The sequence below is a fragment of the Trachemys scripta genome, chromosome 4 (assembly GCF_013100865.1).
Source record: "Trachemys scripta elegans isolate TJP31775 chromosome 4, CAS_Tse_1.0, whole genome shotgun sequence".
In the NCBI taxonomy this organism is placed as follows: Eukaryota; Metazoa; Chordata; order Testudines; family Emydidae; genus Trachemys; species Trachemys scripta.
In genome coordinates, this window is record NC_048301.1 from 99,622,337 (window position 1) to 99,640,164 (window position 17,828).

Sequence of the window (17,828 nt, forward strand, 5' to 3'; positions counted from 1 at the left end):
GTCTCTGGCTTTGTTTTCTCCCTGGACAATCCAGATATTGCTTTCCATGTGTGAAGCTGAGCAATGTACAGCTCAGATTGCTAAACTTCAGGGAACACTGAAAAGGTGTGATGTTCAGTTATTTTTTATTTTGTACTATGTATTTTAGTTTATTTCTTCAGATTTATAAAAGCTATTAGGTACCTATTCTATAAATACAAAAATTAAATATGTAATGAACTACAATTATAGTAGCTACTTTGCAAAAACCTAGTATTTTGTGACTAACCCAACAGCTGCTATCATCACTGACGAACAATTGCATGAGCCTGGACATTGTCCTCAAGTGATAATCCTACTAAACAATAGTTAGGAATGCGTGGTAACAACCAATACTGGAATAGATCTTTTGCTCACACATAGGCCTAATTAGTTAGTGTCTAAGGAAACAAAACTGAGAACACTCAACACTTCAGTTATTTGGACATTGTCAGGTACACACAAACAGCATAGAATTGACCTTTCAAGGATCTTATTTACAGATTAAGGTTTCCATAGGATGGCTGCATCAGTGGGACAAAATACCCAGCGTTAATCCATTGCTTAAACTGAGCTATAACAGCATGCCTTGAGGGAGGCACACACTAAATAGGGTTCACCACTAGTCATTGCTAATAATATCTGGAAAGTGCATGATCAATATTAGAAACCAGTAAGGATTTCCATCCATGATGGAATCAAGGGAAGACTTTGCCGGTCAGAAGGCTACTCTTTATGTAAGAAACTAGTCTAGACCAGGGGTTCTCAGCCTTTTTCTTTCTGAAGCCCCCCTCAACATGCTAGAAAAACTCCAGGGTCCAGCATGGGGACAGGGGTTTGGAAGGGAGAGACTCAGGGCTCCAGGACAGGGGTGGGACTCTTGGGTATAGGTGTAGTTTGACTTCTGTTTTGGCAGGGGGAGGCAAGAGCCAGCGAGGCTCAGTCTAGCTCCGCACAGTGGGGTCCAGGGGGGAGCGCCGCCTCAACCCCCTGCCTCACCTCAGCAGGCCACCCACCTGTCTGGGGCTGTGTGCCAGTCGCTGCTCCCCGAGGACTCTACCAGTCCCAGAGCCACCCAAGGAGCTCTGACCAGCTGCGTGAGCAGTAAAAGGAGGCTGGGAATGAGGAGCAGGCAACCCTGGGCACCAGCAGCAGACGGGGAATGCCATAGCACTACCTCCATGGCACTACCAGCCAAAGGAGCAGCTGCTCTGCACTGCCTGGATCCTGCTTCCCACCTAGGACCTGGCCAGAGGGCAGCACCTAAGTGGGGGCTGGAGGAGAGGAGGAGGTGGGAGATGGAGCTGTCCTCAGGACTGCCCCACTCTCACTAAGGCATTTCAGTTTGGGAGGGCAACACCCTCGTGCCTCTTCAACTCTGCCCATGGGCTTAAGGTTTCAGCCCTGCGCCACTCCCAGTTTCAGCCCCACGGGAGGGGAAGAAGGGGGTGCCACCAGAGCTCGAGGCACTGGGTTTCAGCGGTGGGGACCTGCGGATCCCCTGAAAGAGTTCATGGACCCCCAGAGGACCACGAACCCCCGGCTGAGAACCGCTGTCTAGACCGCTGTACTAAAGAGTTTAAGAGCAAATGCACATCCTATTGTCAGTGTTCCACTAAACAACTGTCCTGCTAGTATTATCCTGCATTCACTAGTTCACTCTAAATCATACGTCACTTTGTAAAAAATATATATATTTATTTTACACACACACACCCCAGTTCTTGCTGTCTCCTTATGGTACCCAAACAAGTAGTTGCAGGTGTGAACTATTGAATGAAAGCCCTTCTACATAGTCTTAATTGACTAATCCCAAAGATTCTATCATCTGCAGCACTTTAGGTGGCAGCACAAACACAAGCCTACCATGAAATGCCTTTCATGTTCACAAGACAAGTAAAGGGGTCTCCTAAAAAAAAAAAAAAAGGAACAGGAATAACCACTTCCAACCATAGATCTTGTTGCAATCCATTTATTTTCCTTATATTGTGAAGGCAACAATTTTAGCAGAAGATATTTAATAACCACTACTGCCTTGATCTGCATATGTAGGATTTCATATAGTTACCACTGGTCTACTTTTTCACCTTTTATTCTGATGGATGAAATTAAACAAATACAGTAGCCGGGTTTAACTGTCATTTTTTAGCTTTCAGTAAATAATTTTGATTATCTACAAAATATGTAATGCTCAGTTCATACCATGGAGAGAGTTAAGTTTACCAGAAAAACCTGAAGTTAAACTTAGCTCTCAATATTTTGAGTTATTGCAATTGCAAGATACAGAAGTTTTTCACATTACACCATGCAATAATGCAAGGATTTCCTTACACATCTAACGGAAGCTCCTGAGTGAGGTATCTTTTACCAGTTGTGATTATAGTGCTTTCAGTAACAAATGTGAACCACAGAGATCTTCATGTGACAATAATAGAATCATTAATACCTGAGCTTTGAGTCTCAATAACTGAAAATGTCTCTCAGCTGTCTCCTGCATAAGGCTTTTCACAAAACTACAGTATTCATACATTCGGCTCATAGTAGAGTCCTTCCCAGTTTCTAGGTCAGGGGTCTCAAACTCAAATGACCACGAGGGCCACATGAGGACTAGTACATTGGCCCAAGGGCCGCATTTACTGACACCTCCCCGACACCACTCTCTGCCCTGCCCCACTCCACCCCTTCCATGAGGCCCTGCCCCTGCCCCACCTCTTCCCACCCCTTCCCTGCCTCCATTCCAACCCCTTCCTCCAGCATCCAGTTAGCATTTAGTACTTATTACCTGACAGACTTTAATAAAGAGATTGTAAAGTCTTTCTATGTGACATTTTTAATACCCATCTTTTCCTATCCATCTAAAAAGCTGAAAATCTTGTCCAGACTCATATCTCAATTACTGCAACATTATTTTTGGATCTTAAGAAATTCAAACTTGCCCTATTCATATCCATTCAGAATGCTGCTGCAAAGATCATTGTCCCAGCGCATGGCTTTGACCATATCACCGCCCACTTTCCAACCCTCAACTGTCTCCCTCTTCTCTATTACAGGAAACATAAGCTATTTGTCTTCACTTTCAAGGCCTTTCATGGCCTATCCCCACCTATCATCTCTCACCCATTATTGAGATGTCAACTCTAGCCTCCAATTGGCCCATAATACCAACCTCCATCATCTACCTCTTAACTTCTCAAACAAGCACCTCCCATGCTTTCTCCCAGGATGCCCTTTATGCTTGGAAGGAGCTCTCTATAAACATCTGCAAAGCTACATCATTATCCTTCTTTAAAACCTCTCTTAAGTAACCATCTCCTTTGCTGTGATGCCTACAAAGAAAAAAAAAAATTTTTTTTGACAACTATGGTCAGATAATGGTCTTGGCACACCAGTGGCCTATCATGCTAACCAACTTTGTCTCGTTGTTTTCTTGTACACCAGTCTGTGCGAAACTGTTGTCTCACCTTATACTTATGATTCCTGGTCTAAAGAGCTTACAATCTATTTCTGTCTGTACAGTACACATAGGACAGTGGGGTCCTGGTCCAAAACCAATTCCTGGGCACTACAGTAATACAAAAAGTCAACCACATATACTAGTTTTGTGATATATTAATCCTTTTAAACAATGCTGAGGTCTACAGCTTGTTCTCCTTGCACATGGCTAGGGAAGGAAGATTAAGGGAATTAAAATCTATTTCCTCTTCACCTCACCTCTTTATTCATCTCCACCCTGCTCCCATGCCATCTGAGGCTTTGGATGCCTCACTGAGCTGCTTTGAGATTGGTACAAGGGCCTTTCCATTGTGGTTCTTCCACTGAAACAAGAGGAGGATATGACCCCAGGCTGAGCACGCCATAGGCCAAATGTTCATCACAGCTACTTTATGAGGGATAGGATAGCACAATGTGCTGCTATACCACCACTTGGCTCCTCCTCTAAAGATTTCTAATATTTAGATTATATAAAATGTTTAAACATGTTTAGAGTCTGAATACAGTTCTTCCAGGCAGTCTGTGTAGCCTGCAGCACTAAACCTGAACTGTATTAGTCACTTAAAAAGTGAACTAATAAAGGAAACACTAACGTAGAATGTTTTTTAGAAGGAGCTTTCAATGAGATATTAAAAACAGTAACGCATAGACCATACTTAACCGTCCAAGTTTGCGAAGACCCTTTCTGAAGTGCATAAAGACATTTTATTTCTGCATGTGATTACGTGACTAGTCTAAATACACAAGCAGAAGGTGTCCTTCAAATGTAGAGAGCAGAAAAAGTCAAGAGAACCAGTCCAGCTTAAGTAAACATCTCTATATTTGCTCTCTACTAAGAGTTCTTAAATGATAGAAAGGGCAAAGAACTGCTCCCACATTTATGAGATCTGCCATCTCAGAGCATTTTACAATTATTCCTACACCAGCACTGAACTGCAACCACAGAGGTGGCAGGAAGAATATGGGCAGATTACTGAGAGTACACAGGAGTGGCTGGTGCAGAGAGATTTTGTTGAAGGACACCACGGCACATTGCTACACTCAATGGAAATAAAAAGTAGCCCACAAGCAGAACAGGTAGGACTTCAGCTTTCAAGGTCAATTAGTTTCACATCCTCAGACTGCTAAACTGCTGACAAACACACAAGCAGCCTCTATACCTCACTCAATATTTATTCTAAATAAAACAACTCTAGGAACCTTTCAGAAGCATTCCTAGCTAGACAAAGCAACACATGTTCTTGCTCTATAATGTTTAGAGCCCTATCAAATTCATAGTCCATTTTGGTCAATTTCACAGTGATAAGATTTTTTTTTTAAATGTAAAATTTCATGATTTCAGCTATTAAAATCTGAAATTTCACAGTGATGTAATTTTAGGGGTTCTGATCCAAAAAGGAGTTGTGTGGTGGGGGGCAGAGGGAGCTGCAAGGTTATTGTAATGGGGGGGTTGCGGTACTGCTACCTTTACTTCTGTGCCACTGCTGGCAGCAGCACTGCCTTCAGAGCTGGGCAGCTGGAGAGCTGCAGCTGCTGGCCAGGAGCCCCGCTCTGAAGGCAATGCCACTACCAGTAGCCATGAAAAAGTAAAGATGGCATGGTATGGTATTGCCACCCCTACTTCTGCGCTGCTGCTTGCAGGGCACTGCCTTCAGAGCTGGGTGCCTGGTTAACAGCCACCACTCTCAAGCCGCCCAGATCTGAAGGCAGCACAGAAGTAAGGATGGTAGTACTGTGACCCCACCTAAAAAAAACCTTGTGATCCCCTCCACCTGCAACTCCCTTTTGGGTCAGATCCCTCAATTTGAGAAACGCTGGTCTCCCAGCATGAAATCTGTATAGTATAGGGTAACAGAACACAAGAGACCATATTTCATCGTCTGTGATGCGTTTTTCATGGCCATGAATTTGTCAGGGCCCTAATAATCTTTGTCCTTTCTTCCTGTACCATACCCTTTTTAATACCCATCTCCCCTTTTGTTTTAGATGTGAAAGCCCTTTGGACTGTGCTATTATACGGAAGAAAAAAAAAATTCATTCTGTGTATCAAAGTCTATACCAGAACTGGCATGCTGCACACACAGTCATAGCCTGAGAATCTATGGCATCTCATCCATCTGGATTTTGATGATTTATTTGAAGGATGTGTTCCTGGGTGGGTAGTGAAGCTTACTCAGAGGCCAGAAATTATTTAAAAGCCTCTACAAAACTACTGAATATACCATGCTGAAGTTGCACTGAGTTTTCGTCATCGGGGACAGTCAAAACATTTAGTAAGTACTCTAAAGTCAACTTGAATTTTCAGATTAAAAAGTAACAACTGCCTCCCCTTCTCAGCTTCAGCACAAGACATCACCACAGATTCAGTTTTTGTTTTTGTTATTTTTTTTGGTCCAACAGTCAACTCTGAGATTCAATCAGCTCTTGGATAACTTACTTTAAAAAGGTCTTAGTTTGGTTCCAGTCAATGAGAATTAAAATTCTTCAAGTACAGTTATTGTCAGAAAAATGGCAGCATAAGAAGTGACCCCTTAACACCTGTTCACGTGTATGCTAGTCATATTCTTGCTCCACTGACAAATGTTTATGACTTAGTACTGCAGAGCCAATAAAGCTGTGGATGACTGCATCCAATTCATTCTACTGACATAATGCATCAACAAAATGGTCAACTCAGTTCCAATTTCAGAATCTCTATTACTGGTGATTATGTAAGCAACGGAAAGAACACAGCTTGATTTGTAGCTCTGGTGCTTACAATAATCTCTCACTTGTAAACTGAGCCACACTGGTAAAGATGACAATGAAATTACACAGGACGCAAAGTCATTTTTACACTCACTTTTCCTCACTGATTTTACTAAATTAAATTCATTTTGAAGTATTCTTACACATTCAGCCTCCTTTAGCGTATTGTTGCATTAACATGTTTTAAAATTTAATGGTGTTGAACTAAAAACTCAACTGACCTGTACTGAGTTACATCCAATCAATGCCATCTCAAGGTTTAAGTGACATTTACAAATGAGTACATTCTTGTAAATCAGTGCAGTCTACTCAATATACCAGATTGTGTTACTTTTGTAACAGAGTAGATTCTGAGAGAGAGAAACAATTGTGTGGATGACTTTCAGGATTCTGTTACAATTGCTAGTACTGTAGAGGTGTTGTCTAAACTTGTAATATTTCAGACTAAATACTTGAATTGTTTTGTAGAGTAGCTTGAAGTGTTCCTAGTAAAGCCTTAGGGGCACTGACAGAACATCGGTACATAGTTTAGGCATTAAAAACTACATGATTGTAAAATAAAAGTGGAAAGAATGGTTAAGTATTCACTAGGATCCATTTCTTTTGAGCAAGGAAATATGGAATGTTACAGAGGGTTGAGTAAGAAGGGAATGTGGGGTATTTTGTGACAGGCCAGCGCGTGACAGCTGGAGAAAAGCTATTGTGGCAACAGCTGTGTGTGCTGCACAGCACCCCCTACCCACACAAAATAAAGTCACTAATTTCCAGCTATTTTTAGTCCACTAAACCACAACCTGTTAAACTGCCCTCTTTATTTTAAATGTAATCTGTCCGCTGACTTTTGGATCTGAATGTGTTCAGTCATTTACTGTATTTCTGAGGGGAAAAGTCAGATCTATCATACAACTTCACTTTAGTGCACCACCATTACTTAAAAGCTAGGGCAGTGGTTCTCAACCAGTATCCGCAGGCCCCTGGAGGTCCATGTTTCAGAGGTTCCATGAGCTGCGGTGCCCCGCGGGGCAGAAGCCCCGAGCCCCTGGGCAGAGTTCGAGGGGGACACTGGAGGCCATTGCCCTCCCAAACTGCAGAGCTTTACACAGAGTAGGTCAGTCCCTGGGGCAGTTCCACACACCCTGCACCTCCTCCACTCCCCATTAAAGGGGCTCTGATCAGGTCAAAGACAGGAGACCAGAGCTGGCCAGTGTGAGGCAGCTGCTGCTCTGACTGGTGCCATGGAGTGGGCAGCCACAACACTCTCCTGTCTCCTCCTGCTGCTGCCACTGCCGCCCAGAGCTGCAGCTGCTCTTCAGCTTTGACTGCTCACGCAGCCGGTAAGAACCGCTCCAGGGCTGGGGCTGGCAGGGCCTGCAGGGAGCAGCAAACTCCGAGGGGGCCCTCCCAGCACACAACCCCTAGCTATGCCTCTCCCCACACCCTGAGTGGCTTTCAAACTTTTTGAGCTGAGCCGCCAACCCCCCCCTCCACCCCCGTTTGAGTTATAATTTTTGGTTGCCCCCTACTCCCACCCAGGGTGGGTGGCCTGCTGAGGTGAGCCGGGGGATGGAGGTAGTGCTCCCTCCCCAGGCCCTGCCATGCAGAGCTGGCCAAAGCCCCACCAGGCGCAGCCCCCTGAAAACAGAAGTCAGTCTATGACTATGTCCGAGGGCCCCCACCCACCCAAAGCTCCGACACTCCCACCCTGCCTGGCAGCCAGAGCCCCAAGCCCGCCCTGCTTGGCCTGGAATTTTATAGACCCAGAAAGAAAAAGGTTGAGAACCCGAGCTAGAGGATTAAAAAAAATACTTAACGACATTTGCCTGAGGAAACTTATAATTTTATGAAAAGTATGAGATTGGGGGTAATAGGGCTTTAATGTAAACTGTAAATTACTAGCATAGAACAAAAAATTAAGCTCTTAATTTCATTTTGTAGCATGGTTTACTACTATATTTCAAGATCTGCAAGTATTAGCATTAAAGTTATGATGTTTTGGACAAATTCCAACTTGACTACATTCTTTCTACAATTTCATTTGGATATACTATTTTCCTCACTTCCTGCCCTAAACTGTTGTGTTGCTGAGCAGTGTTTAAAAAAAGGACTGAATCCTAGAAATAGATGAAGTGGCTTTTACTTCCAGGATGAAACTGATTAGGGCTCATACGCACTACAACAATAGTAATAAATAAAATCCTGGCGCCACTTTGTCATCAATAGCAAAGCTCCCAATGACTTCCATGGAGCCAGGATTTCACCCCAAGAATTTCTAGGGATGACACACTGGTCATCTGACTGCTCAAAAGATTCCTATTAGACCTATATCACTGGTCTATTCAATGAGATTCTAAACAGATTCTGTGTAATTTTATGACAATCAACTATTTTAAAAGTTAAAATAAAGGGAAACTGTTCATCAACATTTACAGTGTAAGCTACCTTTTCCTTAATGTTGTACTACCATGAAAATATAATTAGTTTTTAAACTTGCTATAGACGTGAGATCCTTACGACTGCACTCCAACTAACCAAACAGTCGTCTCCTCTTTTAAGGGAGAGTGACCGATCACATATCTTTGTTAGAGATCAGATTGTAAGATCTTTGGGGCAGGAAGAGTCTTTTTGGCAGGGACAGTTTTTGTTGTGTGTACACAGTGCAGCCCCAAACCCTGATGGGGACATTTCGGCACTACCACAATACAAAAAGCTAGTAAGAACAGGTGGGATAAAGGAAAATCAGTGTCTGGGGTCTATTGTCAGAAGTCAAAGCAGCTTTAGAATGCTGAAGGGAACTAGGCCTTCTGACATTTTGGGCCAATTAACAGTGCAATAATCTGCAGAGTAAATGTTAATTAGTAGGTGGGATCAAATCTTGTCCAACAGAATATCATATTTTGAACACTAGTGAGGCTTCACAACAGAAACTGATTGTGCTCTTTCTTGCTAGAGATAAACCAGTAGCTCAGCTTCCTTTCTCCACCACTGACCTCCCATCCCCATAATTCTTACTCCAAAAGAAAAAAGACTGGGATTAGTTTACTTGGTAAAGGTAATAGCATATTCAGACCTTGAAGGAGGAACACTGATTTAGTACTCAAGTAAAAGGTGTACTTTGCATGCATTTTAGAATAAAATAACTTCCAAAAGCCTTTTTGCTGGACAATGTCTTCAGTCAGTTTACAGGCTATGGCACAGTTAAGTGAGAACATCAATGCTTTGTCCATATTTTAACTTTCAATCAAGATTTTGTAACCGATAAAAAAAGCACCTTGTTTACAGCAGTTTGTCTCCACATAGTAGCCTCTCTGCCATCACAACAGGGCTTGTCCATTTGTACCTACCACCCTAACTATATATTAGTGCAGGCCTGCACAACGTGCGGCCCAGGAGCCGCATGCGGCCCGCATAGGCTCACTGTGCGGCCCGCAGGGGGTGAGTAGGCAAGCAGCGGGTGAGGGAGGGGGCTGAGGAGGCGAGCGGGCAGGCAGTGGCAGGGGGAGTAGGCGAGCCAAGGGGCTGAGGTGGAGAGGCGGGGGGCGGGGAGGGGCAGGTGAGCCGGCGGTGGGGGAGGGGAGCTGAGGAGGCGAGTGGTGAATTGGTGACTGACCTGTCCTACTGATCTGGTCTGGCTCCCATCCCCTCTCCAAGTGTTGCAGCTGTCTGGAGGTGCCTGCCTTCCACATCTTCCTCATTCACACCTCATCCATTCAACAGGGCAATTGATTACAAAGTAGGGGGGTGAAGATCTTATTCTACTTCTAGCAAAAAGAGAGGGGTTTTTTATCTTAATTATACTATCTTAGGGGCCCCGCTATAACATATTACCAAGGTTAAATACCACTGTTTTGGTGGGGCGGCGCTAGGGAAGGAGCGTGTGTTTCTGCGGGGTGGGCGGCGCCCAGGGGTGGGGGATGTTTTGGCAGCGCTGGAGGGTTGTTTCCGTGGGGTGGGCGGTTCTGGGGAGGAGGGGTTCGGCCCTCAGCTGTTTTCTTTGGAGTAATATGGCCCTCGCCGCTTTACGAGTTGTGCAGGCCTGTATTAGCGCATTCTGGGGAAGTCTGGGCAGCTGCCCCATATTGCCTCAGCAGGGAGAGTGTCCTGACATTACACACAGAGAATCATGTGAGGCAACACACTTTGGACATTCTACCACATAGTGCTGGGAGGAAACTCCACCAACCTGACCAGTTACACAAACATAGTTAGGCAGCCCTGTCTCGACTGCAAAAACAGCCTGCAAAACTAGTTACAGCAACAGTGCCAAATTAGCCCTATGATGGGGTGAAATACTGCCAATGTTACTAAGAGTTTAACCCCATACTGTGCAAACAAAAGCCATGTTTAGATCCAGCCACATCATGCTGGTTATAACCCAGTTAACATATGTAGTGGGGACAGAACCTTTTTATTTGGTATTAGGTAATGCAATCCTCAGCTGAGTTTACTCCTTAATCCTATGAAGTACTGAAGTGAACTGTGCAACTTGCTTAAAAACAAAAACAAAAAAAACACAAAAACAAAAACCACAGTATATGACTGTAGTTTTTATACAGTTCTTAAAGAAGAGAGATTTATTTAGCAACCGTTTAAAAAATACTTGATTTGCCACAGAAAAGCAGCAAAAGAATGAATTCCTATGCTACAAGACAACTGCCTTTGTAACACTGTAGACATAAGGCCTTCCTAGCCTCTAGTCCAGGGATCGGCAGCCTTTGGCACGCAGCTCGCCAGGGTAAGTCCCCTGGCGGGCTGGGCCGGTTTGTTTACCTGCCGCATCTGCAGGTTCGGCCGATCGCAGCTTCCACTGGCCGCAGTTCACAGCTCCAGGCCAAGGGGAGCGGCAGGAAGCAGTGGCCAGCACATCCCTCAGCCCATGCCGCTTCCCACTGCCCCCATTGGCCTGGAGCAGCGAACCATGGACAGTGGGAGCCGCAATTGGCCGAACCTGCGGACGCGGCAGGTAAACAAACCAGCCCAGCACGCCAGGGTGCTTACCCTGGCGGGCAGTGTGCCAAAGGTTGCCAATCCCTGCTCTAGTCCCTGGTCCTGTGACAAGAGCGACCTATTAAATAACATCTTTTACTATCCCTAGAACATATAGCAAGTATTGAAGAACCAACTTTAAAAATGCTTTAAATTCTAAGGGTATGTCTACACTTGGAGCAGTGGGCATAATTTTCAGCTCAAGGAGATTACTCTTGCTGGCTCTCATCCAGCTAGCAAACTAAAAGTAGAAGGTAGCTGCTGCAGTGCAAGCAGTGGGAAGGGCTAGGGGTTCTCAATTTTTTTGGTAGCCTCAGAGTGTAGCCACCAATTCTTACCAGTAGCCACTAACAATTCGCCTAAAATATTTAATTAATTTTAGGAAAAACAAATAAATATGCACATATACACGTCCAAATTATTGTAATTTATTTATGTAAGCTTTTTTTTTGCAGACTGAATAATAAAAATAATGTACAGTTGTCTCTCCTGTTTAGGTCCAGTAAAGAACAGACACACAAATAAGGTTTTTCTTTTGTTGTTGTTGCTTCTCTTGTTGCCTTTTTTTTAAATACATATAAAAAGAGTTGCTGGCTAGTAAGCTGTGAAAAGTGACGCTTGTATGTTAATATCACTTTTCACAGCCTCCAAGCTAGCTACTAAGTCTGCTGTGAAAATTTGTATTAACATACAAATATCACTTTCCAAAGCAGACTTACTCTGGCCCTGCAAGCTCGGGGACAAATTAAGTCCTAGATGGGAATGTGGGTAGGGAGGCAGCGGGACCTGGGGCAATGGGGGGGAAGGAGCCTAGAGCTGGAGCCCACTGCTGCATGGCTGAGGGACAGAGTCCAGAGATGGAGCCCAAAACCATGCAGCTGGAGCTTCCCGCTCACTGCCCCAGGGTGGAAGCCTGACCCCACTGCCCCCGGGAACTCACTGGCTGCCTGCTCTGCCAACATGTGTCTCCCCAGAGGGTGCAAGACCCAACCCCTGCTGGCAGCCCTGGGGAAAGGCTGCTGCTTTGCACCCCCCCTGCCCCATTCACCACCCAGGAGACTACAGCCACAAGAAAAGCCCCTGGTGGCTGCATTTGAGAAACACTGGGCTAGCAGCCCCAAGGTACTTGCTGCCCAGAGACCCCAGGCATATACTTGCAGTAGCTAACTCATCCTACGGAGGCTACATTTTTAGCACACTAGCTTAATGAAAGCAAGTGGAAGTATGTCTCCTGGAGCTCGGAATCACACCCCCAGTTCCAAGTGTAGATACACCTTAAGAGCCAAACTCTCCTATAAGGACTCTTATAAAGATGACAGTCCCCTCCCATCCTCTTCAAGTCACAAGCAGCACCTGCAATACCCTATAGCACTAAAGGCACCGGATAGGAATCAAGTCCAAGAAAGCATGAACAAAAAACAAGCCCTTGGGTCACACACGGATATCCAGAGCGCCATACTTTCAGTTAAACCTTGTTTAGCACTAGTGCCGCTATACCCACGTACGTACTGCCTGCTTCATGTAATGTGTGTGTGCAGGCAAGGCTGCTCAGGCAATACCATCTAAGGCAACAGTACCAAATTTGAACCTGAATGGTAATCTGTAAATTTTAGCTTCACTCATCCAGGGATAAACTAATTATCTGCATCTACAAGCAAGGAAGGATTTAGCAAAAGGTTTACAATTATTCTAATCTTACCACCTCTGTGTGGATTACTCTCCTGCAACACTAGCAGAAAAAAAAAAAAAAAAAAACTTTCCAGAACTCCAAACTAATAACAAAAAATAAAAATTAAAAACTAGCCAAAAACAATATGTCCATCAAATAAAGGCAGCTACATCACATAACAGATACTTATGGCTCATTTAATGACTGAATTTCAGTTTCTACTTCCCAGTTTCTCCATTCTGGCTTAAAATGCTTCATCCAAATAGCCGTAAATGTACAACTCAACTGTCCAACAAGGATATCAATTGTTATTAAGACTATAAGTAGCTTTTAAAAGACCAATTATAACACCTTGTAGAACACTGGCTTTTCTAGGCGATCATATACCCAATGCCTCTTCCCAGCTTTGGAAAAAAGTTGTACAGAAAACCCCAGTTGGCTCACGCTGCAGATTCTACTACCCCATCAGAACGTTATTTAATATGGCTAAATGAGCATGCACAAAGGTGACATTAGGATTCCAAGTAGCACTTTCTATACTGCTGTCATACGCCTATCTAGAGGGAAGAAGTGTACTGAAAATCCACCCCATACACCTTCCTCTCCCACAAGATGTTGCTCCACTGTCATCCATAACAGCACAATGAATAAAATTAAAAGTACCCAGGTATGATGTGAACAGCTACAGATGATTGTTTTTTTAAATGCCTTCAAATCAGTACTACAAACATCAAAAGCAATGAAACGGAGAAGAGGAATGAGAGAAAAGTTAAATGAGATATGGGTAAAGAAAAAGGCAAAACAGGAAAGGGGACATTTCTAATAGGACTGAAATACATAAACCCTATTACCTGTTCTGTTGCTTTTCCTGAAGCAGGAAAGTAACAGAATAGTGGCTCTAAAGATCTGGAGTTTAAGCACACAGCAACTAACCAATTTAGATGCACTTCAGGCTAAGTTTACACTAAAAAATTAGCTCAACCCAGTTACATCCCTCAGGGGTGTGAAAAATCCACACTCCTGAGCAGAGTAGTTAAGACAACCTATGCCCTGGAGTAGAGAGCACTAGGCTGACTGAAGAATTCTTCTGTCAACCTAGTTACCACCTCTCAAAGAGGTGGATTAACTTCAGTGATGGGAGGAGCTCACCCATGCCTATGGTGCATGTCTAGTGAAGGGTTACAGCAGCCCAGCTTTAGCATTTCTAGCTAAGACATAGCCTCAAACAGGGTTGACTTGAGCCAGTCAACAGCTATACAGCACATCAGTACTTCTCTAGCAAGTCCATCAGTTCTTGCAGAATTCTCTTTTTAACCTATATTGTTACCAAAAAAAAGCCTTCTAAATTTGATCCTATATTATGCTTAGTGTGTCTATAGATGGAAGCAACTGAGAGGCATAAACCACCCCCATTCTGAATGTGGCAACTCTGCAGCTGAACAATTTATTATGTCAACATCATTAGGTAAATCACTCATTTTAATAAAAACATTCAGCTGGACAGAGGCCAGAATACCAACATTCTCCTTCACTTTGCTATGCATGCCCGCCAGCCACCCTTCTATCCTTAAACCTCCATTGCCCTCATAAATCCAGCCATTTTATTGTTTATTTCCAAGTATATAATTTCCTGTTAACAAGTTCTAACAGGTCTCTTCATTTTCCACAATCTGTTATCTTTAGTAGTTACTGTCCAGCAGGTAGCAGCTTCTGACATACAAGTGAAACCCTTCAATATTTCCCCCCAGTTGTATAGAGTTCATTCACTGTTGTAGCCTTTTTAGCTGGGGAAAGCCATTAGATACCAATGACATGTCAGACAATGCTACAAGCAGCAAATTCTAATGGGAAAGCATTTAAAAAATATTGCAATTGGTAGGAAGGGAGCCTATCCTCAGGTACTATGCACATATGAATGGTAACACCTCTGCCCCCCCAAAAGGGACATTAGATATAACAGATTTAAATTTTATTAGAGAATATTTAAAAATAAAGACGGTACAAACGATTCAAGGAGTCAGTTGTCAGTTATTGGGGGGAACATACAGAGTATGGGGGGATGTTTGTTATATTGGGGTTGACAGCACACATAATACATACGAACTGTAGAGTCCCCAATTGGGGGGGAGGGCGGTGGGCGAGATAAAGACAGTTGATAATCGGTGAGGGTCAATCATTCACACATGGGGCACAAATAGTCATGGGCACAAGTAGGTGGGTTGGATGGTGGTGATGGGGCGACCCTCACGGGGTGGGATCCAGGGGAAAGAAGCCCTGCAGGGTGGGGGGGGTAGATAGGTCCCATCCCCCTTGCGGGCGGGTGAGGTCTCCCCGGCTCACTCCTTGGCATTGACGGTGGCCGGTGAGGTTGGGTGGGTTCAGGGCTCAAGAGATGAGGCCCATTGGGGGGTGGGGGGTAGATAGGCCACTTCCCTCTTGCCGGTGGGCAGGGTCCCCTTGGCACACACTCGCTATCGGCGGTGGTCGATGGGGTTGGGCGGGTTCAGGGCTGGGGCGAGGGGGAAGTATGGGACCCCTCCCCCTTCCAAGTGGGCAAGGTCTCCCTGGCTCGCTCACAGCACTGGAAGCGGTCGGTGGGGTTGGGTGAGAAGGGGCCGAGGGGGTAGGGTCTCTGACCCCTTGTCGGTGGGCGAGGACTCCCTGGCTCGCCCTTGGCATTGGCGGCGGCCAGTGAGGTTGGGTGGGCGGATTCGGGGTTCAGGCCCAGTGGGGGGCGGAGGGGGTGGTAGGTCCCTTGTGGGTGGGCGAGGTCTCCCTGGCTCGCTCCCGGAGTTGGTGGTGGCTGGTGAGTTTGGGTGGGTTCGGGACTCGGGGGATAGGGCCCAGTGGGGGGAGGAGGGGAGTTAGTGAGTCTCTTCTCCCTTGCAACTACACTTGGACCATGTCCAACCACTGAGCTTGGAAAGGAAAAACTAGTTTCAAACAGAGCTCTATGAAAACATCCAACTAGGAGGTGTGGCATTGGGCAACGCTCTCACTCCAGAAGCTTCCCTGGTGTTTGCTTGCCACCTAGATTTAAAGTTGACAATGCATCTACAAAGTATATTGGAAAAGCAACTTTCCACAGATGAGGACAACTGAGGCAGCAAGAGGCCAAGGCACTGGCTCAAGGTCACACTGAAAGTCATTGGTCTAAAACCTGGTTCTTCAAACCTCAATGCACCAGCTCACAGCCTCAGCCAGTTCTACACATCAGCATCCCCAACCTCGAGCTCTGCCAACTGGGCAGTGTCCAGCCCCTGCCCCCTCAGAACATAGGAACACAGCAGGCGCCCCATGCCGGGCAAAGCCACCACCACGAACCAGTGCCCAAAGAATAGGGCATGTCCCACCCTGAGGCAAAGCCACCCCTCCTGCCAGTGCCCAGGGAGCAGGGAACAGGACCGCCCTCCAAACCAGGTAAAGCCACCCCCCGCCAGTGCCTGGGGAGCAGGGACATGGAACAGGACCGCCCCCACAAAACCAGGTAAAGCACCCCCCGTACCCAGGGCAAGGCCAGACCTCCCCCCCAGCAAACACCCCCCTCCCCCAAAGAAATCGCCCCCCGCCAGTGCCTGGCAAGCAGGGACAGAGAACAGGACCGCCCCCCACACACACACACCCGTGCCCGGGGAACAGGGCAAGGCCAGACCCCCCGACAATGCCTGGGGAACGGAGCGGAGCAGGGCCGGGCCGGGCCCGCCACCGGGCACTGCAGGCAGGACAGTGACCAGGCCCCCGCCCCGGCGCCCCTGGGGACAAGGCAACGCGCGGCCCCTCCTCCACCCCCCGGCTGCCGGGGGCGGCCAGGCGGGCGCTGGGGCTGCCCCACCCCGGAGCCGGGACCCGGAGGCTCCGCGCGGCGCGACGCGCCTCACCTGGATGAACTGGATGGTGAGCGCCGACTTGCCCACGCCGCCGCCGCCCACCACCACCAGCCGATACTTCTCCTGCCCCGGCCCGTCCCTGCAGCCCGCGGCCATCGGGGAGCCGAGCCGAGCAGCGCCGCCGGGTCCGGGTCCGGGTCCCTCCCTGCGCCGCCGCCGCCGCCTCCGGCCGGACTGGAAGCCGCAGGCCCCGCTCCTGGTCCTCCTGCTCCTCGGGCGGGGTCGCGGCGGCAGTAGCAGCGCCCAGAGCTCCGCGGGGCGGGGAGCAGATCCGCGCTGCCGGCCCCAACCCAGCCGGCTCCTCACCGCGGCGGCCACGGGCCAAATGAGGGCAGCGGCGGCTCCAGCGCGGCTACACAAATGGCCGTCGGGGGGCGGGGCCGTCCTATTGAATATTCATGAGGAGCTGTAGGGGGGGCAGGACAGCGCAGCGGCGTGGGGGCGGCAGGGGGTGGGCTTGGCGCTGCGCCAGTTCCAGGTGCAATGGGGGCCGGGCACTGAGCGTCCGCCCAGCGGTGGGGGCTGCGACAGCAACCCCAAACTTCCCCCCCAGCGAGCTGCCTGCCGAGGGCTGCAAAGACACAGGCCGCCCAGCCCCGCGGGTGCGGGCGGACGGGAACCTATTACACCCAGCGAGCTGCGTTCCAGGCCAGCCGGCGGGCGAGTTAGGGACTTCGCTGGCCTGTGTGTGGCACCCTAGTCCAGCCCCTGGGTGCTTCTAAATTATGGTAATCTTCAATTACATGATCCAATTGACTTTTCCCCACAGGGGTCTTGCCAGGGGCCCTGGAACAATATGTATAGTGGGAGTGCTGAGAGCCATTGAACCAAACGGTAACCCGTGTATATAATGCAAACCACCTCAAGCACCCCTAGTTCCAGCACCGCTGGCTCCTGCCCCCATGGCGGGTACTTGTTGACTGGGCAGTGTTAATTTTATACACCTGGTTCAATGTGTGGCCTTTACTGCCTGGCATTCAGCAAGTGTTGAATACAGAATTAATTCCCTCCTGGGCTTTTCGGTAGCACTC

The 17,828-nt window shown here is 47.1% G+C and overlaps 1 protein-coding gene across 1 annotated transcript in view; it reads right to left on the reverse strand.

Annotated features, from left to right (window-relative positions):
• Nucleotides 1-17,168, reverse strand: part of RRAS2 (RAS related 2) — an 87,172-nt gene extending 70,004 nt beyond the window's left edge. Inside the window, exon 1 of the mRNA XM_034770110.1 lies at nucleotides 16,789-17,168. Coding sequence (XP_034626001.1) covers nucleotides 16,789-16,893 — 105 coding nt within the window. The 5' untranslated portion in view covers nucleotides 16,894-17,168. The remainder of the gene's footprint in view (nucleotides 1-16,788) is intronic.
• Nucleotides 17,169-17,828: the final 660 nt, after the last annotated feature.